This window comes from Perognathus longimembris, chromosome 6 (genome assembly GCF_023159225.1).
Source record: "Perognathus longimembris pacificus isolate PPM17 chromosome 6, ASM2315922v1, whole genome shotgun sequence".
In the NCBI taxonomy this organism is placed as follows: Eukaryota; Metazoa; Chordata; class Mammalia; order Rodentia; family Heteromyidae; genus Perognathus; species Perognathus longimembris.
In genome coordinates, this window is record NC_063166.1 from 14,005,842 (window position 1) to 14,029,198 (window position 23,357).

A 23,357-nucleotide genomic window follows, 5' to 3' on the forward strand; every position below is an offset into this window, starting at 1 on the left:
GGCGGTTATGTATATTCCAGAGAGGGGTTCGGAGGGGGGCGGCAAGACCTCCGCCCCGCCTCCCCCCCCCCCCCGCCTCTCCCCATCCCACCTCCCTCCTGGACGCCCGGCGCCCCGCTCCTCGCTCCTCGCTCCTGGCTGGCGAGGGGCGCGCGCCGGCGCCGTGCATTTTCCTCTCGGACCTCTTCCCGCCCCGTCCATCCTTCGGGTCCCGGTTTCCCCTTGGTGTCTTCCCATCTTCCGCACCCCGACATCAGGTGACCCCGGGACCCCGCCCGCTCCTCTGGGTGCGAAACTGGAGCGGGTGGTGTGGTTTCTGGACTCCGAAAGCCGCCCATAACCCAACGTCCCTAAAAAGCAAAAAAAAAAAAAAAAACCGCTTACAGCCGGGCTGACCGGAAGGGAAGGGGCCGGGACGAGCGGGATGGGGGCGCCCGGCGGTCCCGGGCCGAGGCGGCGGGCGCCGGGGTGAACTGGAACCGGGAGGCGTGGCCTGGGGCGCAGTGAGGCGCGGGGACGCGCGGCGCCGAGCCTTGGGCCCCGGACCCCAGGAATCCACGCGCCCTTCCTCTAGGGTGTTCGACCTTGCCACGTCTTTCACCTCCTAGTGCAAACCTGTCCCAACTGTGTGACACCAAACCTGTCCAGTCTGCATCCCGAACGCGCCGGTTCCCGCACACTCATCGCCCACCTACCTTCTCCACGAGCCCAGGGCGCCATCTTGCGACTGAACTCAGAATAGCGTCCCATGTCCGGCTTCCTTCCTCCTGGTCGCGGGTGTCACAAGAACTCTCTCCGTCCTTCAGTTTTCCCTGTGCAGGTGATCGTGGAGGCACTCTGCCATCCCGCACCGTTGCTGGCCTTGTCTCCCTTGCTAGATTGTGCCCTATGAGTAGGGACCGTGGACACCTGTATCCCCAGCACCGCATGCAGTGATTGTAGAGAGAATATGGGTGACACACGCCTGTAATCCTAGCTACTCAGGAGGCTGAGGTCTGAGGGTCGCGGTTCGAAGCTAGCTGGGGCAGAAATGTCCCCGTGAGACTTATATACAATAAACTACTAAAAAAAAAAACATGGAAGTGGCACTGTGGCTCAAGTGGTAGAGTGCCAGGCTTGTGCAAGATCTCAGGGACAGTGCCCAGACCCTAAGTTAAAAAGTCCTCATCCTGGGGCTGGGGATATGGCCTAGTGGCAAGAGAGCTTGCCTCGTATACATGAGGATACATGAGGCCCTGGGTTCGATTCCCCAGCACCACATATACAGAAAACGGCCAGAAGTGGCGCTGTGGCTCAAGTGGCAGAGTGCTAGCCTTGAGCAAAAGGAAGCCAGGGACAGTGCTCAGGCCCTGAGTCCAAGGCCCAGGACTGGCCAAAAAAAAAAAATTTAAAAAAAAAAATCCTCATCCTATTGCTGAAGCCCTGACCCAAGCCAGGATTATGGGGTCCAGAGTAGCCCCAGTAGTGGGGGAGCACACTTTGAATTCTTGCTAAACTAGCAGTGATTTCCACTGGAAAATGTTGCTTCTCTCCTAGTCAACCTCTCTCCTACAAATATAAAGCATTTCATGGCAGTTCCTGCTAGGAGCTTAGGTCTGGGACCCCTATGCCTCCACAGCACCCCACAAACCCTTATACACAGTCTTCTTAATAAATTACAGGTCATGATGAGCTGATTGCAAAAAATGGCTCCATGAGAAAAGAGTCTCAACTTTCTGGATGGGAAAAAAAAAAACCTTATACCAAGTGTCTGGGTACTTCTGCCAGATAGCAGGAACTATAACATGGGTGGCATGGTAGAAAATGCCACATACCGGGCTGGGAATATGGCCTAGTGACAAGAGCGCTTGCCTCATATACATGAAGCCCTGGGTTCGATTCCCCAGCACCACATATATGGAAAATGGCCAGAAGGGGCGCTGTGGCTCAGGTGGCAGAGAGCAGGCCTTGAGCGGGAAGAAGCCAGGGACAGTGCTCAGGCCCTGAGTCCAAGGCCCAGGACTGGCCAAAAAAAAAAAAGAAAGAAAGAAAATGGCCAGAAGTGGCGCTGTGGCTCAAGTGGCAGAGTGCTAGGCTTGAGCAAAAAGAAGCCAGGGACAGTGCTCAGGCCCTGAGTCCAAGGCCCAGGACTGGCAAAAAAAAAAAAAAAAGAAAATGCCACATACCCACCAACCTAGACCCCACTCTCAATGAAAGACACCTGGTGCTGGGGATATAGCCTAGTGGCAAGAGTGCCTGCCTCGGATACACGAGGCCCTAGGTTCGATTCCCCAGCACCACATATAAAGAAAACGGCCAGAAGCGGCGCTGTGGCTCAAGTGGCAGAGTGCTAGCCTTGAGCGGGAAGAAGCCAGGGACAGTGCTTACGCCCTGAGTCCAAGGCCCAGGACTGGCAAAAAAAAAAAAAGAAAGACACCTGGTGCCAGAATCTTTGAACCAAGTACCCACAAAGAGCTCAGTTCCGTACTAACAGGCAACTCAAATGTGAGTATGTGCTCTACAGTCTTCCTGCTTTAAAGAACTTTTCATTTCAGGTAAAAAACTGGCACCACCTTGGTGAAATGTTCTGTTTTGTAGGATGACTAAGGCTAGGGAGAATCACTCTTCATGCTTTGCTCTTTACCTGAGCAGAGGTGGGAAGGCATGTGGTCCATTAGGGTAGATTAAGAAGCCACAAGTCCAAGAGTGGGTAGGAAGGGTTATGCAATCCTGTTTAAGTCACATACATCGCAATTCTTTCCACCTGCCCACATCTGAGCCTGACCCCATAAAGAATGTGGCACAAATGTAGCCCAGCCTCAGTTTATTTTGGAGGCAAATGGGGGGACATGGAGCACATCAAGAGAAACTCTCCCTGCTCCTCTCACCAAACACCTATGCACGTGCAGTAAAATAAAGGCAAGAAGACCAGAGGAGGCAGCAGACCAGGATAGAAGAGGGCTGGAGGACAGTGAGTCAGAGTCACCAGGTTGCCCATCAGGAAATCTGCACAGAAGTCTACCCCACATCTTTCCTGATGCAAGTTTTTGTCTGGCACTGAGTTTTTGACTCAGGGATATAGCACCAAATCTGAGATGGTGTGGCAGGTAACCAAGGGTGGCGGAGGGGCAGGGTGGAGATGGTGAACACTCAGCTGATGACAACTTTGGCAGCTTCTTTAGGTCAGCCTGGAAAGAAATCATACTTGAGATTCTCTCATAGGAAGACAGCAGCACCAGACAACAGGGGAGGAAATGAAACCACAGTCACATAGATGTTGGCAGTACCAAGGAAAGGGGCCTAAGAGACCACAGGGACAGTGGATGGGGGTTTCCTCAGAGGACAGCGCAGGATGATGTTTGTGGGGAGAAGTACTGGAAGAGGGAGAAGATAGGAAGTCGAAAGTGTCAGCATTCAACCTGGGGAAGAACCAGCATCCTGAACTCTTCCGGAACAAGTACATGTAGTACGGGTCAACAATGGACCAAGCCCAGCTCTAAAGGCAGGGTGGCCAGTGAGTCCTGCTTGAGGCCCCTTTCCAGAACAGAAGCTAGGCAATCAAAGAGAGGTTCAGGGGATCATACAACTAGTGGTCTGAGGGTTGCACAGGAGCAGGATCTGTCAGGGGGCTTAGGCAGGAGTTGTGAAGCAGGGTGTTCGTCTAGGAGTTGCAACATGGGGCCTGATACTAGTATTCCAATAAATAGGTATTAAGGTCTTTCTTGGAAGCTGTAGGAGTTGTGCTTTCTGTAATATGGAGGTCAGATCTGGCCAGCGCCATCATTGGCTGTTGAGGCATGTCAGATTGACTCCATCTCAGATTAATTAAAGGGAGCAGAAGCCAACTCCATCTTCACTAAGATCTCCCCCGCCCTATCCAGGGAAGTTCCCCTTCGCTGTGATAAGATTGTGCAAACTGCTTGACCACCTGAGTAGTGGACCGCTCAAGGTTAAACCTGTGCCCTCCCATGAGTAGACATATCCGCCTGCATCATGTGAGCCCCGCCAAATCCGTGTGCCAAGTCTAACTAGAATGATAGGCTGGTTCAAACAGTTACTATGAGACAGACTGTAACTCCATTGGCCACCCGCGTGTGACAGGCTTGACCATGTGGTGTTTGCCCTTATAACCCGACCCCGAGCGTGGCCTGGGGCATGAGGTCCCAGCTGAGTCTGGGTCCTGACCCTGGCCAGTCAGTATTCTTTTTACTTCCCCAATAAATCCATCTTTTTACTTGAGACTGTCCCTGAGTGGTGGACTCTTGGAGGGAGGGGGATCCCACTCCCCCATCAGACCCCATTATACTTTCCACAATTTTGACATGCTGAAGTGAGGCTTAACATCTGAAGGAGAGAGGGGCCAACTGTAATCCCTCGCAGCAGCCTCCTAGAGCACTCACACGCGGCTCATCTGTCAAGGACTCCCCAGGTCTCACCCTCGAATCACAGTCCTTCTGTCCTGGCACACAATGGGATCCATTCTCAGTGCTGGGAAATGCGGATCAGCTCTAAGAGTCCTCTACCTTTTGAGATAAGAAGCCTCGGGTTCCCCAGCAGGGGGCACAATTCCCTCCGGTTCTATTTGACTTCAAAACTGAAACCGGTAGCATTACTAAGTTCTTTATACTATAAACAGCCTCAAGGCCCAAAGAAAACCAGTTATTTCATCTTTGAAACCTGATTTTTTTTTCTTTCCTTCTTAACCTTGTAGTTCCCCACACCCAATATAGGAATCCTGCCCTATTCTGTACCAAAAACATCACCCAAATACATGGTACACCAATTTGGGCTAGTTTTCAACCTGAGGGTAGCCTGGGCACCGGGCAGCCCCTGGATCCAGCAAACCGGCCCTTCCCTTCCCTTCCCCAACCACAAGCACCAACAGACTAACTCATGGCCTTTTCTTCCATTTTATTTCATATTCCCACCACAATAATGGCTCCTTTAATTTAAACTAAAAACCATAGAGGGTTCCTGAAAGGGTGGCAGCAAAGGAATGGAGGTGTCAAAGACTGAGAGGCAAGTGGGGTATAGAGTCAGCGAATCGTCTTGACTGGGCTCTTGAAGTTGCTGGCGGCTTGGAGTTGCAGCTGGTAAGCCATTGGATGGATCTTGAAACCGTAGAGCCTGGACCGGACAGAGGTCAGAGAAGCAGCAGGGTGAGCCTCATCCTGGGCCTGCCAGTGGCCTGAATTCCCACCTCCCTATGCCAGCTCCTCCACGGGCTTCCTCAATGCTTAAGGGCAGTGGCTCTCAAACATTTTTGCTCATGAATATATGAAAATTCATTTTAAATATCCACTAAAACTCAAATTCCAGACTAGGTGCAGAAGGCTCAAGGGCAGGATCCTGGAACTCAGAAGTTCAAAAACTCAGGCTGGGAATGTGGCTTAGTGGTAGAGTGCTTGCCTAGCGTGCTCGAAGCCCTGGGTTCCATTCCTGGGCACCACATAAACAGAAAAAGCTGGAAGTGGTGCTGTGGCTCAAGTGGCAGAGTGCTTGCCTTGAACAAAAAGCCAGGGACAGTGCCCAGGTCCTGAGTTCAAGGCCCAGGACTGGGGGGGGGCGGGATAAAAAGTAACAAGGGCAACGTATATATCAATCCCGATTCACCAGGAAGAAAAAAGGGCTGGAAGTGTAGCTCAGTGGCAGAGTGTGTGCTTAGCAAGAATAAGGCCCTGGGTGAGTTCAATGCCCAGCATGTGAGCACATGAACACACATGCACTCAAATCCCAGGACATACACAACACTGTTTCAATATAAAAGGGAACTTCATGCTGGGTGCCAGTGGCTCACACCTGTAATCCTAGCTACTCAGGAAGCTGAGATCTGAGGATCACAGTTGGAAGCCAGCCTGGGCAAGAAAGTCTGAGACTCTTATCTCCAATTAATCACAGAAAAAAAGCTGGAAGTGGCACTGGGCTAGCCTTGAACAAAAAGAGCCCAGGGACAGTGCCTATACACCCAGGGTTCAAGCCCACAACTGGCAAAATAAATAAATAAATAAAATTAAATAAAATGGGAGCCTCTCCTAGTTCTTAGTAAACACTTATATAGTAGAGCCAGTGGTGTGGCTCAAGTGGTAGAGTGCCTTGCCTTTCGAGAGCAAGGTCCTAAATTTAATCCCTAGCACCAAATAAATTCTTAAAAAAAAAAATCTATATAATCTAAAAAAAAACTGCTACAGTAGAAAGATAAAACATGTTAAACCACCTCCTAGCAAAAGTTCAACACTCGGGATGGTGGCAGTAACAGGTGCTGCTTAAATGGTACTTCAAGTGCTATATGTTCTAAGTAGTGCATATGGTTAAAGACACTGTTCTGGACTGGGGTGTGGCTTCTGTGGTAGAACACCTGCCTAGCAAATGTAAGGCTGAGTTCAAACCCCAAAATACATAAATAAATATTTAAAGATACCGTCAGGCAGTATCAGCATTTCTACTTTATGGATAAGGAAAATGAGACATAGGCAAGCAGCTAACTTCTCCAATCATTCATAGAAAGAAGGCCTGCAGTTGGACAAGCAGGCCTGCCCTTTCTTTTCTTTAGGAGATCTTGGGCCTTCCCTTTGATCCGTGGGGATTCTTTCCCTGCTCCCCACCTGGGCACAAACTGGTTGGCAGGTCGCTTGGGCCGGTACTCGGGATGCACCATGAAGAGCATGTGAGGGAAACCAGTGCCGAAGTAGGCGCCGTCCGTGTGATGGTGCCTTGACGACTTGGGTGTATACACGTCCATGCACTTGGGGCAGTAGAGCTTCACCATGGCCTCGCCTGGGATGTCTGAAAGGCCTGAGAGACAGCCAGACTCTGCAGGCCAGGCACCCCCAGCAACTCTGCCCACCCTCCCTACACAACTCGCACCCCAATTTCCCAGAGGACTGCCACGTGGTGACCTCCTCTCCCTTCTTCAACACTCACCGATGGGAAGCATTGGCTGGTTCTCACAGTACACACGCGGACAGTAGCCAAAGTCTCCCTGCTGGTATTTTTCCAACTGAGATGTGTAAAATAGAAAGTGCTTAAAATATGCTACCAGTGAAGAAGCAACCTCCTCCACAGCCCAAACCATGTTATCACTGTCCTCCAGGCCTCACACCTCTGACCAGAGGTCCCTTCTCTGGCTCACATGGGCCCTTAAACGCTTCTACTGCCATTCTTCTCCTCAGGCAGGCCCCAAAACATCAGTACTATTTGCTATCTGTTCCTAGAGGACAAGGCGATTTATTGCAACTCCCTGTCCAATTTCTTTTCTCCTCCTTGAAAAAAAAACAAAAAAACCCAAAGAGGGCTCAATTCCCAGGCCCAAGCTGAGATTCTTCCTTTTTCTCGTCTCAGCTAGATTCCTTGGTAGTGATGAAACTTGACTTCTTGCGGTGGGAACCTGTTTCCCTACTGCCTCACAAGGAGTCAAATGGAAGTAAAGAGGCCTCACCATTTGGGCGATACCACGGTTGGTGAGGATGTAGCGGGCGTGGATCAATCCATAAAGCATCTCAGCCGCCTGCTCAATCAGGTCGCTCTGGTTGGGGTTGTCTTCCAACTCTTCATCTGAAACATGAGCCAGCCAAATACATCACTTCTCTTTTCGTTTACCTTGGTACCACACCCACCACCAAGGGCAACAGCCTACTCTGTGTGCTCTGCACCCACTTGTGAATCCAATCACTTGGGCCACCAATCACTTGGGCCTCTGACCCTCCCATTAACCCAAGGCAGCTGTGTCTTTTCTCTATCTCTCTTCAGTCTTAGCTCTCTCCTCTCGCAATTCCCTCAATAAATAAAGAATTCAGTGCAGATTCTAAGCAGGTAAATTCAAAGCAGGAGAGGCAGTAAACAAAACTCAGCAAAAAACTGATATGAAGGAACAGAGTTGCAGATTTAGAGTATGGTAACAAACATTACTGGTTACACAATTAGGTTAAGAGTTAGATGGTAGATCAAAATCATGCAAGGTATTTGGGGTTAGGGAATGTAGAGAACCCAAGGAAACTGGAAGACAAGTGCACACTGTTTTTATGTGCACATACAGAGACACACACCAACAGGGGAGGAGGGATGCCTCACCAGGCTCCAGGTCCAAGATCATGTCTAGAGCTTGTCGATAGTGAGGCACCTGCTCATTGAGTCCAGTAAGATTAAATTTGTCCTGGATGTAGTCTTCATCCACCTATCAGGACAGGGAAATGAAGAGGGAAGCTGTATCTGGATCACTAGCTTTGGCCTAGGCAGGAGGTGCTAACATATCTGGACCTCAACAAACTGCACTTGTTTCCCTTGTTTCTCACAACTCAGTAGTACTTGAGTCTTTTTCCCTAATGCACATACTGTTGCCCGACTAAGGGTAAGCAGCTATAAGCAATCTCATCACTGAGGCATCCCTTTCAAGATCACTATTTCTACTTCTCAGCATCTCTAGCAACCAAATTTTTTTCCTCTCCGTAGAGAAACAATGGAGGCTGAGAAGCTTGGTTTCTAAAGGCAACTAGACTCACTTATATTAACACATAGCTTTTGCACATTAAAAAACACTTTAACAGGAAGCTTTTCAGCTATCCTAAAAAACACCCCAAACAGGTACTATCAATACCATTCTAGTAATAAAATAAAGGAAAAGACGGATGAGTCCAATATTTTATTATTGTTGCAGGGTGGGACTCTGGACCTCATTTGCTACTTCACCACAGGTTAATGTGGGATTATTATAGCATTCTTCCTTACCAGGAACAAGTACCCACAGAAGCACATTAACACGAGAGTGGTGAATCTGAGGGAATGTCTGACAAGACAACGTGGAGCTGGCTGGTAGGGAGGTTTAAGAGAACTCACTTCACAGAAGAACTCATTGCCACGGAGCCCACAGAACCAGGAAATCCAGGACACCTCCTCTGAGCTACTCATCTTCACGTCCGCTGAAGAAGAAAAATATAAGCAAAGCCCTCACACTCCCTTTTTATCTCTGGCATCCTCCCTCCTCCCACACTTCACTTCCAGTCACAGAAGAATTTGGGGCCACCCTTTCTGAAGGGATCCCAAGACTCCGGAGCCCTTCTCTCCCCGGCTTCTTGTTTACCCTTCGGCCACTTTTCTGTGTCAGGGGAGGGATCCTAGGGAGGGGCCGGCAGCTACCGACCCACCGCACCTCTTTCCCCAGTGCCAGCTCCCGCTGAGTCTTCGGCTGAGGCTCCCCTCCCCCCCACCGCAGGTGTCTGCATGCGCCTCTCCTCAAGGGTCCCGAAGTTTACCCTTCCCGAGTAAGAGCTGGGTACCCCCTTTCCTCACTGTGGGGTCACGTCCGTTCCCTTTCATGGGAAAGGGTGTCCGTTCCCAGACACCCTCCGCCCCTCAGGCCACCCACACTTTCGTTGCAGGACTCGGTAACTTCCTTCCTCGCCCCCACATCAAGCCTCACACACTCCATGTGCCCCGCCCAGGGACGAGAGACCTGGCACGGCGACGACCTCGGACTCACCGGATGGACGGGGAACGGGGCAGGGGGGGGAGGGGAGTCGCTGCTTCCGAGGAACTACGGCGACCGCTACAACGCAGGCCGCAGACTCAACCGCGGCAGGCGAAGTAGCAGGGGGGCTGGAGATTGGGTTGCGGAGGGGGGTGAGGAAGAGTAGCGCGCAAGCGCCAAGGGTCAGGTGCCTCGGTGGACGCCGGGAGATGAAGTCCCAGGAAAGGAGAGAGATTTGTGAACTAAGAGGAACGAGAACTACGCATCCCAGAAGGCCCCGCGCACGACCCTGAGATCACGAGGCCATGGAGGAAGCCGCTTGGGGGCGGGCTCTAGGCGCCACCGGAAGCGGAAGCAAAATAGGGCGTTCCTGGCCTGGGAGCCTGGGAAATAGAGTCGTGGGTTCACTGGACCTTGGGGCCGGGTAGCGGCGGAGATGGGGACGGGGACTGGGACTGGAGCTGGTGGCGGGATCCTGCCTTTTCGCGCCCCTCGCCCGGCTGCCCTCTGCCGCCCTGGGGACTGACTCCGCTCCGGGACAACCCTCCGGTCCCTTATTTGCTCTGCCAAGTGCTTCATCCGAATCCGGCCGGCCACTGGGGGCCGGAGTCCTGGTTTCCTGGCATACACGGACGGGACCGGAGGTGCGGCTGGCTTGGGGCTGAGGATCTGGCGGGGGCCGGGCATGCTTGGGTTGGGTTGGGCTGGGGTTGGGGTTGGGTTAGACCGAGCTGAGTGCAGTGAGAACCCAGACGAGGCGGAATGCTGACCTGAGGCGGCGCCAGCCACCCTGTTACTCGGCCCTTTACACTTGTCCATTTCCTTCTAGGGCTTGATCGGGGCGTTGTGCTGTCCAGTGTGTTTTTTCGAACCCTGGTTTGAGTCGTGACGAGAGGCAGAATGAATGGCGTTAGCTCGTTTCATCGCTTCTCTGCATTCCACAGGTTTCCGTTTGCCTCTTCCGCGCCTCTTTTTACTTGGAGAGTGGCTTCCCAGCTCCAGAAAATGAGCTTGGAGCGAGGGGCCACGTCGAGGGCGGCGAAGGGCATTGTGGGGGCGTTATGTACAAGCGGGACCCCAACCGACAGATGCCCCGAAGGTCCTCGAGCTACCTGAGCGCGTGATGCTCTGCGCGTCTGCTAGGGAAGGTTCCAGGCCTAAGGAAGTACCCTTGTCGGTGTTTTTTGTGGTTGCCACGCTTGCCTCTTCGCGCCCGATAGTCCTCTTTTGTCCTATGGCAGCTGTAAAGCATTGGTGACAGAAGCTTTTCCCTGACATCTTTCCGCATGATAATAACTTGTTTTTGTTGGGGAAGAAGAGACTCCGATTGAGGATTAAGAGAGATTTAGAAGGCTGAGCTGATGTCTCTTAATGGTATGTGTTCTGGGATAAGAAAGTGGTTTCAGAGAAAAACACATTATTGTTGAAAAGATGGGGTGAGCCTCTGGACAAGGGTCTGGTGCAACATTTTATTTATTTATTGCCATGTCTTTGTTTTGTGATTGAAGAAATAGAATCCAGGGTCTCAGTGAATGGTCAAGCACAGTGCTACACTACTGAGCCATATCCCTCATGGAAGTTTTTGTTTGGGGTTGGGGGATGCTGGTCTTGGGGCTTGAACTCAGGGCCCAGGCACTGTCTCTGAGCTTGTTTTTTTGCCCAAGGCTAGTGCTCTACCACTTGAGCTGCAGCACCACTTCCAGCTTGGTCTGAGTGGTTTATTGGAGATTAGAGTCTCACAGACTTTCCTGCCCTGGCTGACTGGAAACTGTGATGCTTAATGTCAGCCACTGCCAGGTTGAGTTTTCTTTTTTTTTTTTTTTTTTTTTTTTGCTAGTCCTGGGCCTTGGACTCAGGGCCTGAGCACTGTCCCTGGCTTCTTTTTGCTCAAGGCTAAGCACCCTGCCACTTGAGCCACAGCGCCACTTCTAGCCATTTTCTATATATGTGGTGCTGGGGAATCGAACCCAGGGCTTCAGGTATACAAGGCAAGCGCTCTTGCCACTAGACCATATTCCCAGCGCCTGAGTTTTCTTTATTAAAGCTCACTAAGAGACAGGATCTGTTATTCTCAGAATTTGTATTGTAAGGCTGTTCTTTCTTGTCCTGGAAAGTCCCTGGAGAAGTTAGCTGCTTGTTAAATCCTTTCCTTGCCTTAATCTGTGTTTTCTTTTTTTTTTTTAAAGAGGTATTTATGTATTTATTTTTGCCCAGTCCTGGGGCTTGGACTTAGGGCCTGAGCACTGTCCCTGGCTTCTTTTTGCTCAAGGCTACCACTCTGCCACTTGAGCCACAGCGCCACTTCTTGCCGTTTTCTGTATATGTGGTGCTGGGGAATTGAACCCAGGGTTTCATGTATACGAGGCAAGTGCTTTTGCCACTAGGCCATATCCCTAGCCCTTAATCTGTGTTTTCTTAATTTTCCCCACAGCCATCATGTCCAGGCCATCCCTTATCACATTTACACCAGCCACAGATCCCAGTGACCTATGGAAGGATGGACAGCAGCAGCCACAACCTGAAGAGCCAGAACCCATTCTAGATGGGGCTGCAGCCCGGGCTTTCTATGAGGCCCTGATTGCAGATGAGAGCAGTGTCCATGAGCCTCAGAGATCTCAGCCTGAACTTGCCCAAGGAAGAAAGAAGAAGAAAAGAAGAACAATGAGGGAGGCTGCAGCAGAAGCCATGGCCACAGGAGTATCAGGAAGACAAGAACAAGAGAGATCCACTGAAGCTGAAGACAAGATGACCCAGAGGATACTGAAGGCAGCCCAGGAGGGGAACCTGGCAGAACTTCAAAAGCTGTTGGAGCCTCAGGAGGCAGGAGGAGCTGGAGGGAATATCAATACTCGCGACGCCTTCTGGTGGACTCCCCTGATGTGTGCTGCCCGAGCAGGCCAGGGGGCTGCTGTGCGCTATCTACTTGGCCGAGGGGCTGCCTGGGTAGGGGTCTGTGAGCTGGGTGGCAGGGATGCTGCTCAGCTGGCTGAAGAAGCAGGCTTCCCTGGAGTGGCCCACATGATCAGAGAGAGCCATGGAGAGACTAGAAGCCCAGAGAATCGGTAAGGGGGAGCCTCAACTCATACCCATCTTTCAGTTTGTTCTTCCCTTCCTGTACCCCATATCAAAGGTCCCAGAATAGTTGAAGGGGTCTCCTCATCCTCCATTGTCAGTTAATCAAAGAATCGAGTTATATGGGGTTATTTTTCTCATGGGTTGGTTTCAGGCTGTAACAGATTAACATAGACAAAGTATTAGAACAGTGCTTGCTACATGATACACTATATAAAGGCTTATTATAGCCACTCTTACTCCGTTTTTTTTGCCCAAGAAAGTTTCTGGGGACTGGGGATATAGCCTAGTGGCAAGAGTGCTTGCCTCGTGTACATGAAGACCTGGGTTCGATTCCCCAGCACCACATATACAGAAAACGGCCAGAAGTGGCGCTGTGGCTCAAGTGGCAGAGTGGTAGCCTTGAGCAAAAAGAAGCCAGGGACAGTGCTCAGGCCCTGAGTCCAAGGCCCAGGACTGGCAAAAAAACAAAACAAACAAATAAAATGCTCACAGAAAGGAGTCTTTAAAAAAAAAAAAAAAGTTTCTGAATCCTTGTTAGCAACTCTCTCAACTATTCCACTCAGAGTCCCCTGTGGCTAAGTGGAGAGGGGCTGTGGGTATTGAGTGATGGAACACCTGCACAGCATTCACCAGGCCTTTGGTCAGATCTCCAGCACCACACACACAAAGCAAAGAGAAGAAAATACAAAGGTGAGGGTGAGGGGTGGAGAAGGCAGCTTGTTCCTTAACAGAAAAAGTGGCAGTAAAGGGCTGGGAATGTGGCTTACCAGTAGAGCGCTTGCCTTGCATGCATGAAGCCCTGGTTCAATTCCTCAGCACCACATAAACAGGAAAAAAAAAATGAAGTGCAGAAAATTCTGGTGGCAGTATTCGGTGCTACCCTGCCAGCCTCTGAGGTCTACTCTTTCCCTTTTCCTTCCCCTGATTTGAACCCATGTTATTTGTTCTCTGCAGGTCTCCCCTGCCCTCCCCACAGTTCTGCGAGACTTGTGGTGCCCACTTTGAAGACTCCAATCATCGTTCATCCACTGCTCACCTGCTCTTGCTATCCAGGGGTCCCCGTCCTCCCAAACTTCCCCTTGGTGTTCCCACCTCCAGCCCTGGTTTCAAGTTGTTGCTGAAGGGAGGCTGGGAGCCAGGAATGGGATTGGGACCTCGGGGTGAAGGCCGGGCCAACCCCATCCCTACTGTCCTCAAGAGGGATCAAGAAGGATTGGGTTACAGTTCAGCACTTCAGCCTCGAATCACACACTTCCCGGCCAGGGATACCCGGGCTGTGTGTGGGAAAGAAAGAGCCCCTCGAGTGGCCACACTGAGCCGGAGGGAGAACAGAAGGCAGGAGGAGAAGGACAGGGCCTGGGAGCGGAATCTAAGGACGTATATGAACCTTGATTTCTGACTTGGCTTATGTCTGACCATAGTCTAGGTTCTAAAGTCTGAACTTGGACCTCTGATTGGGCATTTTGACTTTGACCACATGGGATCTGCCCAGGTACGAAACTTTCAGGTTTTTTTTTTTTTGTTTTTGTTTTGTTTTTTTGTTTTTTTTTTTTTGGCCAGTCCTGGGCCTTGGACTCAGGGCCTGAGCACTGTCCCTGGCTTCTTCCCACTCAAGGCTAGCACTCTGCCACTTGAGCCACAGCGCCGCTTCTGGCCGTTTTCTGTATATGTGGTGCTGGGGAATCGAACCTAGGGCCTCATGTATCCGAGGCAGGCACTCTTGCCACTAGGCTATAGCCCCAGTCCCAGAAACTTTCAGGTTTTGATCTTCTGGTAGAGGGGCTGAGAGTAGAGAAATAAATCAAACCTTCTCCTTTTGTGTCACATTTACTTTTTGAAAAAAATGCTTTGGCGTAGTCAAACACTTCTGAAGACTGTTGGGCACTGTGGCTCATACCTGTAATCCTAGGTACTTAGGAAGCTGAGAACTGAGGGCCCTAGAGAAAGACAAATCCCAGACACTCTTTTTTCCAAATAGTAAAATAGCTGGTGGCTCACACCTGTAATGCCAGCTACTTGGGAGGCTGAGATCTGAGCATCCTGGTTCAAAGCCAGCCAGGGCAGGAAAGTCTATGAGACTCTTATCTCCAACTAACCACTAAGGAAACGAAGTGGTGCTGTGGCTCAAGTGGTAGAGCGCTAGCCTTGAGCTGAAGAGCTCTGAGACAGCACCCAGGCCCAGAGTTCAAGCCCTAGGACTGACCAAAAAAAAAAAAAAAGGAAGTAGAGGTGTGGCTCAAAGTGGTAGAGGCCAGCCTTCAGCCAAAAAAGTTAAGCAAGAGTATGAGACCCGGCTGGGCGCCAGTGGCTCACATCTGTAATCCTTGTTACTCAGGATGCTGAGATCTCAGGATCGCAGTTCAAAGCCACCCCAGGCAGAAAAGTCCCCCAATTAGGCAAAAACCAGAAGTGGGGGCTGGGGATATGGCCTAGTGGCAAGAGTGCTTGCCTCATATACATGAGGCCCTGGGTTCAATTCCCCAGCACCACATATATAGAAAACGGCCAGAAGTGGCCCTGTGGCTCAAGTGGCAGAGTGCTAACCTTGAGCAAAAAGAAGCCAGGGACAGTGCTCAGGCCCTGAGGTCCAAGCCCCAGGACTGGCCAAAAAAAAAACCCAGAAGTGGCGCTGTGTCTCAAAGTGGTAGGGGAGTAGCCTTGAGCAAAAGAGCTCAGGGACACTGACTAGGGCCTGAATTCAAGCCATATTACCAGCACAGAAAAAGAAAATGGGGCCACAGAAGCTCTACTAGAGCCTTTCCAAGTGACATAAGGTCATCTCCCTGCCATGTCTCAGCTCCTGCTAAGAAAACCTATTCTTTGAAACCCCTGAACTAGAAACTGCCCAACTCCATACAAGGTTCACCTCCCTCCAAAAGGGTCCCCTGACCAGCCTAGCCAGTTCAGTCACTGACGTCCCAAACATCATACACTGTGCTGAGAACACAAATAAGACATTCCCAACTCTTAGGAGTTCACAGTTGGAGGAGGAGGCAGTCCTGTGCAACCATAATAGTGATAGAAAGGGCTTCCCCCAGGAAGTAGTTGTGTGTGTGTGTGTGTGCGCGTGCGTGGCGTGCACAGGCGTGCTGGTCCTGGGGCTTGAACTTGGGGCCTAGGTGCTATCCCTGAGCTTTTGTGTTCAAGGCTAGAACTCTACCACTTTAGCCACATCTCCACTTAGAGCTTTTTTGGTATTTTAGTGGCGATAAGAATCTCATAGACTTTCTAGCCCAGGCTGGCTTTGAACCACTATCGTCACATCTCAGCCACCTGGGTAGCTAGGATTACAGGCTTGAGTCAGGGACACCTGGATGGAAGTAGTCAAGATAGGAGGCTTAAGATTAACCACCTTATAGGCAGGCATCTATGGTTCCTGCCTGTAAGCCTAGCTACTCAGGATCTAAGGATCCAAGTTTGAAACCAGCCTGGGCAGGAAAGTGTGAGACTCTCTCCAACAAGTCACAAGGAAATGCAAGTGGAGCTGTGGCTCAAAGTGGTAGAGCTCCATCCTTGAGTGAAAAAGCTGAGAGACAGCACCCAGGCCCTGAAAGCAAGCCCCACGCCCAACAGAAGAAGAAAAAAAGATGTTGGGGGAGTGGGGGAGGTTATCCACCTTGCATTCTGTCAGCTGTGACCAGAACTCTGGCCTCCCAAATGCAAACTTGAAGTCAAAGGGGCCTAGGGCGTTGTGAATCCTACGCAAGCACTCTACCACTGACCCGAATCATTGCAGTCAGGTTATAGCACAAGCTAAAAGCTCCTGAGGGCAGGAAGCAAGTCCCATTCGTCTACATTTTTCTTTCCCACGCCTTGCTGCCTGGCACTCCCGGTCCCTTGGCCCCACAAGGTGGTAGGCGTATGGAGAGCTGACAAATCCCTGCATGGAGGGGTGAAGAGGAGTTGCTCCGTGCGGCCATGGTTCCCTTACCATTTTCCCATTCTGCAACACCCTTTCATGAAGTTGTGGGCCACAACCGGGAGTGGCGGAGGAGGAGGGGCAGGAGAGCCCCGGGGCAGGGGCGGAGGACCCCGGGCGGAGGACGGAAGGCTGGAGGGAAGGCACGGTGGGAGGTGACCGGGAAGCACAGCGTTTGCATTCCGACGCTGGCTCCCGCAGACGCCGCTCCGCCCGCCCCGCAGTGCCGCGTCGGAACGGGGGGGGGGGGGGGGGGGGGACCCGGGGGGAGGTCGATCGGCTGAGTCCGCCCCGCCGCCAGCCGCGGGCTCCGCCCCCGTCCGTTCCTCCCGTCCGGGTGCAGCTGCTTCCAGGTTCCGCGAGGCTGCGGCCCCGACGCTGGGCCTGGAGCGGCCCCCGTGTGCCGCGCTCCGATGCCCGGCTCCCCAGGCAGGCCCACGCCCCGGGAGCCTAGGACCTCCGAGGACATCGTGGTCCTGACCTTGCCGAGGCCTGGGATCCGCTGCGCCCGCGGGGACCGGGCCACTCCGTAGGACTCGCTGCCTTCCAAGTCCAGGGAGCGACGCGGCTGGCTGGAGTTGGCCGGACACCCCCATCCCACCTCCCAGCGGGGACTTCCTACTGCGTGAACTCTCCCGGGGCAGCAGTGAAGACTTCTCAGAAGACCAGAGGACCGAAGGACTCCTGGCCACCTTCCTTCTCTCCTTTTCTGATGGAGAATCGCCTTCCCTGTTTCTGGGGCACCTTGGGGTGTGGTCTTGGTGAGTGAAACTTGGGGTACTGCCTGCTGGGAAGGAAATCTGGAAAGAGGATCCTACCTAGGGGCCACCTGGCCTTGTCAGACTCTGAGGCGCTTGAAACCCTTGTGGGAGGGGGTGGTGAGGGAGAGGGAATCTGTACATGCCTTTCTTCTTTGCACCCAAACTGAAAAGGAGACAGGCCACACCGGCTGCCTCTGGGAAGTGGGGAGCTCCCTCTGGATTCAGATAGGAAGACATCACTAAGCAGATAACCTGTCCTGAACCCGAACAGGTTCTGGCTTCTAAGAAGACCCTCAAGAGTCTAAGCAGTGCCCGGAAGCACTCCCAGATTTGGAAAGGCTCATTATACACCACAGCCATGTTCCTCCAACGACTTGGTGGCTGGCTACCTCATCCTTGGGGCCGGCGGAAACCAAGGAAGCCAGACCCGCCTGCCCCAGAACCCAGATGGGTGGACAGCTCCCCAGAGAATTCAGGGAGTGATTGGGACAGTGCCCCAGAAACTATGGGAGACATGGGGCCTCCCAAGACCAAGAACTTGGAGCCACTAAGGAGCTCCAGGGCTGCTCGAGAACCAAGCACTGAGCCACAACTTGTGCAACTGGGAAGCAAAAGAATGGAGTCCCTCAAGTCGGACAAGACTGTCTTTAGCAATCAAGAGTCTGGGAGACTAGAGACTGGAGGAGCCATTCCAAAACTGGGATGGGATGCTGTGGATTCAGGGGGCACCAGGAGACCTGAGGGGTCCCCTGAAGGGGGATCAGGTTCCCCTGAGCAAGGAGTGCCAGTGGAGAAACCTAGCCGGCGTCAGAAACTGATGGGCTGGCTGCGAGGGGAGCCAGGGGCTTCCCCGCGGTACCTGGGGGACCTGGAGGAATGTCTGCAGATCTCCACCAATCTGACCCTCCACCTGCTGGAGCTGCTGGCCTCAGCCCTGCTGGCCTTGTGTTCGCGGCCACTGCGGGTAGCCTTGGATGCAGTGGGCCTTCGAGGACCACTAGGCCTTTGGTTACATGGGCTGCTAACCTTCCTGGCTGCCCTGCATGGGCTCCATGCTGTGTTGAGCCTACTGACCGCCCACCCCCTGCACTTTGCCTGCCTCTTTGGCCTCCTGCAGGCTCTGGTGCTGGCTGTCAGCCTCCGGGAGCCCAATGGGGATGAGGAGGCCACTGATTGGGAGGGCAAGGAGTTAGGAAGGGAAACAGAGGAGCAGAGAGGAGGCTCAGGAAATGGGCTGTAAGTGTGGGGTGAGGTGGGGGCAAAGGGCAAAGATGGTATGGCCTCTGGAAGAGTAGAGAGACTCGATTGTAAGCACAGGGACCTCAGGGATAGGGCAGAAGCCCTAGAATATGAGGGCACAGGGCCCCCCTCCATACAGTGAGTCATAGCTGTTTAGGGTATCTTTTTATGGGCATTGGGGTATTGCCCTCAGATTCACCAGCTGTTGTTACGTTTTGCTTTTACATATGCACCTATGGTTTTTATTTCCACCTCCAGATTTCTTTTTTTCCACATCCACTTTCTAACAGTCAAAAATAAATAAATAAATATGTGACAGTGGAGAATAAAGGCCAAAGGGTAATTTCTACCTTTCCAAATTCCCCAGGGGTGGAGGAGACTAGAGATGGGGCAGAGATCTCTGCACTGAGAGGGTGACAGAGAGTCATAAGGCGTCCCTAGATCCTGAGCCCAGGACCACCTAGGAAGTAGGGCTACTTGGGGGTTGGTGGATTCAGAATTTTGGAAGGGGTAAGGGCACTGGTGGTTCATGCTCATCCTAGCTACTCAGGAAGCTGAGGTCAGAAGTTTGTGGTTTGAAGCCAGCCTAGGCAGGAAAGTCCCTGAGATTATTATCACCAACTAACCACCAGAAGAAAGCCAGAAGTGGAGCTGTTACTCAAAGTAAGAGCACAACTTTTGGGTTTAAAAAGCTAAGGATACGCCTAGGCCTTGTACAGCCTTCAAGCTCCAGCACAAGCACACACACAAAATTCTCCAATGGGTCAAAGGTGGTGGAGCCTGCAGAGAGGACCTGGTACTAGTAGGGCCACAGGGAGTCGGGATGGTGTAAGTAACATAGGCCAGAGGGCCAGCTCAGCTGGCATTTCAGACATGCAGCATGGGGTGATGGTGCTTGTTGTCCCCACTTAGAGGCTAGGGGTTCGCTCACTCAGCAATAACTATGTCACACTAACTCCTAAATATACCACTACAGTGTGAGAATACTGCTACTCTGTGTCCTTCTTGATGCCGTCCAGCTGAGGGGTTAGGTGGGAGAGGGTTCAGAGATGGTGCTCAAATGTGGGGAGTGACATTGATAGCTAAGAGACAAAACCCAAAACAAGCTGGGCACTGGTGGCTCACACCAGTAATCCTAGTGACTCAGGAAGAGATCTTGAAGATAGAAGTTGTCAAAGCCACCCCAGGTGGAAAAGTCTGTGAGGCTCCACTTCCAATTAACTAGCAAAATGATGGACTAGAGGCATGGCTCAAGGAGTAGAGCTTCCACCCTGAGAAAGAAAAACAAGTGAGAACACAAGGCCCTGAGTTCAAGCCATGTTAGCAGCTCAGGAAAAAGCAGTAACAACAAAAAAGCCAAGATGGGGACTAAAAGTCATCTTTATTATTCTTGAAAGGGAATTGATAAAGACTCCAGCTTCTCCCTCTAGCAACTCAGCTCCCAGCATATCTATCTGGGGTCACAGATGAAGTCACAGGTCAGTTACTAGACAGTCCACAGGTCTCTGAGAAAAGAAGGGGATAGAAGGGAAGCAAGGTTGGTGGTAATGGAGTGGGAAAAATGTGCTCTTTAGGTCAAAGAAAGGATCTTATATACCTTTTCCCATCCATAGCTGACCCTCTGTTTCCTTTTATTCACTGCAAACTCAAAACCTATTTTAGCCTGGTGCCAGTGGCTCATGCCTATAATCCTAGCTACTCAGGAGACTGAGACTTGGTTTGAAGCCAGCCAGGACAGAAAAGTCCCCGTGAGACTCTTTATCTCCAATCAATCACTCCAAAACTGCAAGTGGCACTGTGGCTCAAATAGTACAGTGCTAGCCTTGAGCACAGAGAGGCTCAGGGACAGCGCCTAGGCCCTGAGTTCAAGCCCCACAACCAACAAAAATAAATAAATTTTAAAAACCAACTATCCTTTGAGTAGCCCAGAGCCCCTCTTGGTTCCCTCGGGTAACTCCACAGATTTTAGTCATGTCCCTCAGTGCCATCCTAGCTGTGAGTAGAATTGTCCACATAGCCACTGCTGTGGATCATGCCCCTCTGGGTCACATGAGTTTCCTTCTTCCAGCACCTGCAGAAGACCTGGTGACTCCCAGACTGCTTCTGGGAGATTTTTAACTCCTTACCTTGATTCCTGGGAGTCACTAAGAAGGCTTTGAAATCCAAGCAGGAGGTCAGGGACTGAAATTCCTCCACACACTTCTCTGGAGGGTGTGGCAAGCGATCTGGAAGGGCAAGGTGCAGCCAGGCCAGTCAAGCTCCTGTTTCTCAGCATCCCCTACCCCATAAAGGGAACTTTATGGAAGCACCCACCCCATTCTGGATGCCTATAGCATCTTCTCTTAAGCTCTAAGTAAGGGAGACCTCCTGTTTTCTTCCTCTGCCACTTCGTCTTTGCATTTCTACTCACTGTACAGGAGGAAGCGCTGGTAACCCTGATCCATCTCTTTCAGTATGATTCCACCTGGGCATGCACTGGAGAAGAGTTCAGTCTTCATGTCGGGACGGCCTGACAGGAAATAGGAGTAAGCATGAGGATAGAGATGCAAAACTAAGTTTAGGGCTTGGGGCCGGAGAGAGTGAGGGTGAGCGGGAACCAACCTTGGGTTCTGAGATCTGTGCTCCCCTCAGTCAAGTGGTAGGTCCATTGCCTAGGTATACAATGCCCATTTTTCCTGCAGAGATTGTGATGGCAAGGATGAAAGACCGAGTGCCGCTTCAATCACCCAGCACCAGCCTCTATTCCATTCTTTTCCTCCAGAACAGCTACTAGGGGGCAACTCTCGAGCTATTAAATTCAGTAAGCCAAAAATAGTAGATACAATGGTCAAGAGCCCGGATCTCGGTGGGGGCTCACACTATGAGTGGAGAGTGTGCCCCTCGGTGCCTCTCCCTCACCACTTACGTGCGGATGCCAGCGCGAAGCTGAAGCTGCTTTGGGACAGAGCTGGCAGCCATATTGAAAACGATATTGTCCACAGAGTCAAAAGTTGACAACTCCTCCTGGGTGGGAGCTGCTCCTGCGATAAAGTACCATCGGCCCAGGTGAGGATCTGGGGACTGAAAGAAGAGCAAAAGATGGGGGGGTCGCCATTGATTCAACATGGGATCCATCCAAGCTCTTGCCTGAGCAACACTTGGGGTGGAGGTGTTGGCCGCTTTCTTTCTAACTCCCTTCTCCTCCTGAATCTATGACAATAGCATTAAATGACTTCTCTTTGTCCTCCCCACTCAGTAACCCTGCCAAGTCTCCACATTGATGGCTACAGCCCTGACATTTTTCTTGCTTTTCATCAACACACTCACCCTCTTCCTTCTTTCATTTCCCAGGGTTTTGTTTTTGTGCTGGCCCGGAGACTTGAAATCAGGACTTAGACACTGCCCATGAACTTTTTTTTTTTTTCTTAAGGCTAATCCTCTACCATTTGAGCTATAGTTTCACTTCCAGCTGATTTTTTTTTTTTTTTTTTGCCACTTCTGGGGCTTGGACTCAGGGCCTGAGCACTGTCCCTGGCTTCTTTTTGCTCAGGGCTAGCACTCTACCACTTGAGCCACGGCACCACTTCCAGCCTTTTCTGTATATGTGGTGCTGAGGAATGGAACCCAGGGCTTCATGCATGCAAGGCGAGCACTCTACCACTAAGCCATATTCCCAGCCCCATTACTTCCAGCTTTTTGGTCCTTAATTGGAGATAAGAGTCTCAAGGACTTTGTCGTTGAATCACAACCTTCAGATCTCAGCTTCCTGAGTACAGGCATGAGCTACCTGTCTTCTTTTTTTCTGCTCCTCATAGCTACCCACCCAAGACCCTCAAATTCCATGGTAGACTTCCCCCCATTCTCAGTTCATACCTTGTTCTCATCCACTCCCAGCGTTGTCAATTGACTGTGCTCAGGGCACTGATAGATGGAGTTAAGGAGAATGCCATAAAGGTACAGCACCACTGCCCAAATTTGGTGGAACATCTTTAAGCAGGAGAGAGCTGGTGCTCTGGGTGGGGTGACTGGTGCCTTAACTCCTCTCTTTTCAGAGGCCTACTGCTCAGGCCAGTGTGCTTTTGGCCCCCTTGCCTCGACCCTTGACCCTTTCACCTGCTAATAAGTAACTTCAACCTTGTTTTCCCACCCACGCTCGGATTATCTACATTATTAAGGCCTTCCTCCCCCTCTTCTGGATGTAACCATAATGACACTGGCATGACAAGGGTCTTCATAATTATGAGAGCTGAGTAGATGCCTGTGGTCTTTCAATCCATATCTGAGCTGGAGCTCTTCTGGGTTGTGTAGCATTGAAGACAGATGGCTAGATTTGGCCTTTCATTCATTCACTTAGCAAACTGTTTTGATTTCCAAATATTTGTCAGGAACTAGCTCATCTCTGAGGAAATAGAGTAAGACAGCCCCGGCCTTGAAGAAGTCAGTATAGGTAAAACTAGCTGTAAACAAATCATGCAATACTACCTGATCAGTGCCTTAGAACAGGTATGAACCAGTTGCTGGGGCATTGTGGGATTCTCTGTGAAGTTTGATTGAGGGACTGACAAATACACACCCTCAATGACACATAAGTGAATCCATCCATTTAATGTTTATTATGAGAATGAGGCTACACAATCTAGTGGTTAAAAAGATAGATGGGTATCGAAGAAGGGTTCAAACCCTAATTCTGCTTATTAGACTTGGGACTCTTAAGGTGCTGGGGTTCATACATGTCAGGAAAACACTCTGCCACTGATCCACACCCCCGACTCCAGGAACATTTGTATTAATTTTTTTTTCATCTGCAAAATTGGCCCACATTAGAATATTAAATGAAATAATGCTTGTAAAGTTCTTACCACAAACTTGTATATGGTTGTCTAAATAATCATAATTAATAGTAATGGTTGCAAAGCACTCACTATAGTTTCTGCTAATAATTTTT

General features: G+C 51.1%; 4 protein-coding genes across 6 annotated transcripts; 2 read left to right on the forward strand and 2 right to left on the reverse strand.

The window, feature by feature from the left end:
* Positions 1-4,875: 4,875 nt before the first annotated feature.
* Positions 4,876-9,583, reverse strand: Csnk2b (casein kinase 2 beta). Of its 2 annotated transcripts, none has more exons than XM_048348186.1 (7): positions 9,452-9,583; positions 8,809-8,891; positions 8,047-8,149; positions 7,415-7,530; positions 6,901-6,976; positions 6,582-6,771; positions 4,876-5,106 (listed from the first exon to the last, which is right to left on the reverse strand). In XM_048348186.1, the coding sequence occupies exons 2-7, from the start codon at positions 8,878-8,880 to the stop codon at positions 5,016-5,018; spliced, it is 648 nt and encodes a 215-aa protein (XP_048204143.1). In that variant the 5' UTR covers positions 8,881-8,891; positions 9,452-9,583; the 3' UTR covers positions 4,876-5,015. The 2 variants fall into 2 exon arrangements, with proteins under 2 accessions (XP_048204143.1, XP_048204144.1); XM_048348187.1 differs by lacking the exon at positions 9,452-9,583 and adding an exon at positions 9,338-9,356.
* A 1,071-nt stretch (positions 9,584-10,654) lies between these two features.
* Gpank1 (G-patch domain and ankyrin repeats 1) lies at positions 10,655-14,344 on the forward strand. 2 transcript variants are annotated; one of them, XM_048348159.1, is made up of 4 exons: positions 10,655-10,813; positions 11,871-12,501; positions 13,469-14,021; positions 14,274-14,344. In XM_048348159.1, the coding sequence occupies exons 1-3, from the start codon at positions 10,801-10,803 to the stop codon at positions 13,911-13,913; spliced, it is 1,089 nt and encodes a 362-aa protein (XP_048204116.1). In that variant the 5' UTR covers positions 10,655-10,800; the 3' UTR covers positions 13,914-14,021; positions 14,274-14,344. The 2 variants fall into 2 exon arrangements, with proteins under 2 accessions (XP_048204116.1, XP_048204117.1); XM_048348160.1 differs by lacking the exon at positions 10,655-10,813 and adding an exon at positions 11,543-11,591 and having other exon boundaries at positions 11,837-12,501.
* Positions 14,345-16,769: 2,425 nt separating this feature from the next.
* Positions 16,770-18,744, forward strand: C6H6orf47 (chromosome 6 C6orf47 homolog). Its single transcript, XM_048348171.1, has 2 exons — positions 16,770-17,194; positions 17,466-18,744. The coding sequence occupies exon 2, from the start codon at positions 17,553-17,555 to the stop codon at positions 18,432-18,434; it is 882 nt and encodes a 293-aa protein (XP_048204128.1). The 5' UTR covers positions 16,770-17,194; positions 17,466-17,552; the 3' UTR covers positions 18,435-18,744.
* Positions 18,745-19,797: 1,053 nt separating this feature from the next.
* Apom (apolipoprotein M) lies at positions 19,798-22,498 on the reverse strand. The gene is made up of 6 exons (XM_048348194.1): positions 22,286-22,498; positions 21,339-21,493; positions 21,035-21,108; positions 20,844-20,942; positions 20,560-20,658; positions 19,798-19,938 (listed from the first exon to the last, which is right to left on the reverse strand). The coding sequence occupies exons 1-6, from the start codon at positions 22,397-22,399 to the stop codon at positions 19,913-19,915; spliced, it is 567 nt and encodes a 188-aa protein (XP_048204151.1). The 5' UTR covers positions 22,400-22,498; the 3' UTR covers positions 19,798-19,912.
* Between the last annotated feature and the right edge of the window lie 859 nt (positions 22,499-23,357).

Excerpts from the sequence above, each read along its gene's own strand:
- Csnk2b (XM_048348186.1), bottom strand. The coding sequence starts at position 8,880 with ATGAGTAGCTCAGAGGAGGTGTCCTGGATTTCCTGGTTCTGTGGGCTC. Across the intron at positions 7,531-8,046 it reads GATCTTGGACCTGGAGCCTG|ATGAAGAGTTGGAAGACAAC; the intron begins GTGAGGCATCCC and ends CTCATGTTTCAG. Across the intron at positions 6,772-6,900 it reads CCAGCCAATGCTTCCCATCG|GCCTTTCAGACATCCCAGGC; the intron begins GTGAGTGTTGAA and ends GCTGTCTCTCAG.
- Gpank1 (XM_048348159.1), top strand. Across the intron at positions 12,502-13,468 it reads ACTAGAAGCCCAGAGAATCG|GTCTCCCCTGCCCTCCCCAC; the intron begins GTAAGGGGGAGC and ends TGTTCTCTGCAG.
- C6H6orf47 (XM_048348171.1), top strand. The coding sequence starts at position 17,553 with ATGTTCCTCCAACGACTTGGTGGCTGGCTACCTCATCCTTGGGGCCGG.
- Apom (XM_048348194.1), bottom strand. The coding sequence starts at position 22,399 with ATGTTCCACCAAATTTGGGCAGTGGTGCTGTACCTTTATGGCATTCTC. Across the intron at positions 20,943-21,034 it reads CACAGATCTCAGAACCCAAG|GCCGTCCCGACATGAAGACT; the intron begins GTTGGTTCCCGC and ends ATTTCCTGTCAG. Across the intron at positions 20,659-20,843 it reads CCAGCGCTTCCTCCTGTACA|ATCGCTTGCCACACCCTCCA; the intron begins GTGAGTAGAAAT and ends TTGCCCTTCCAG.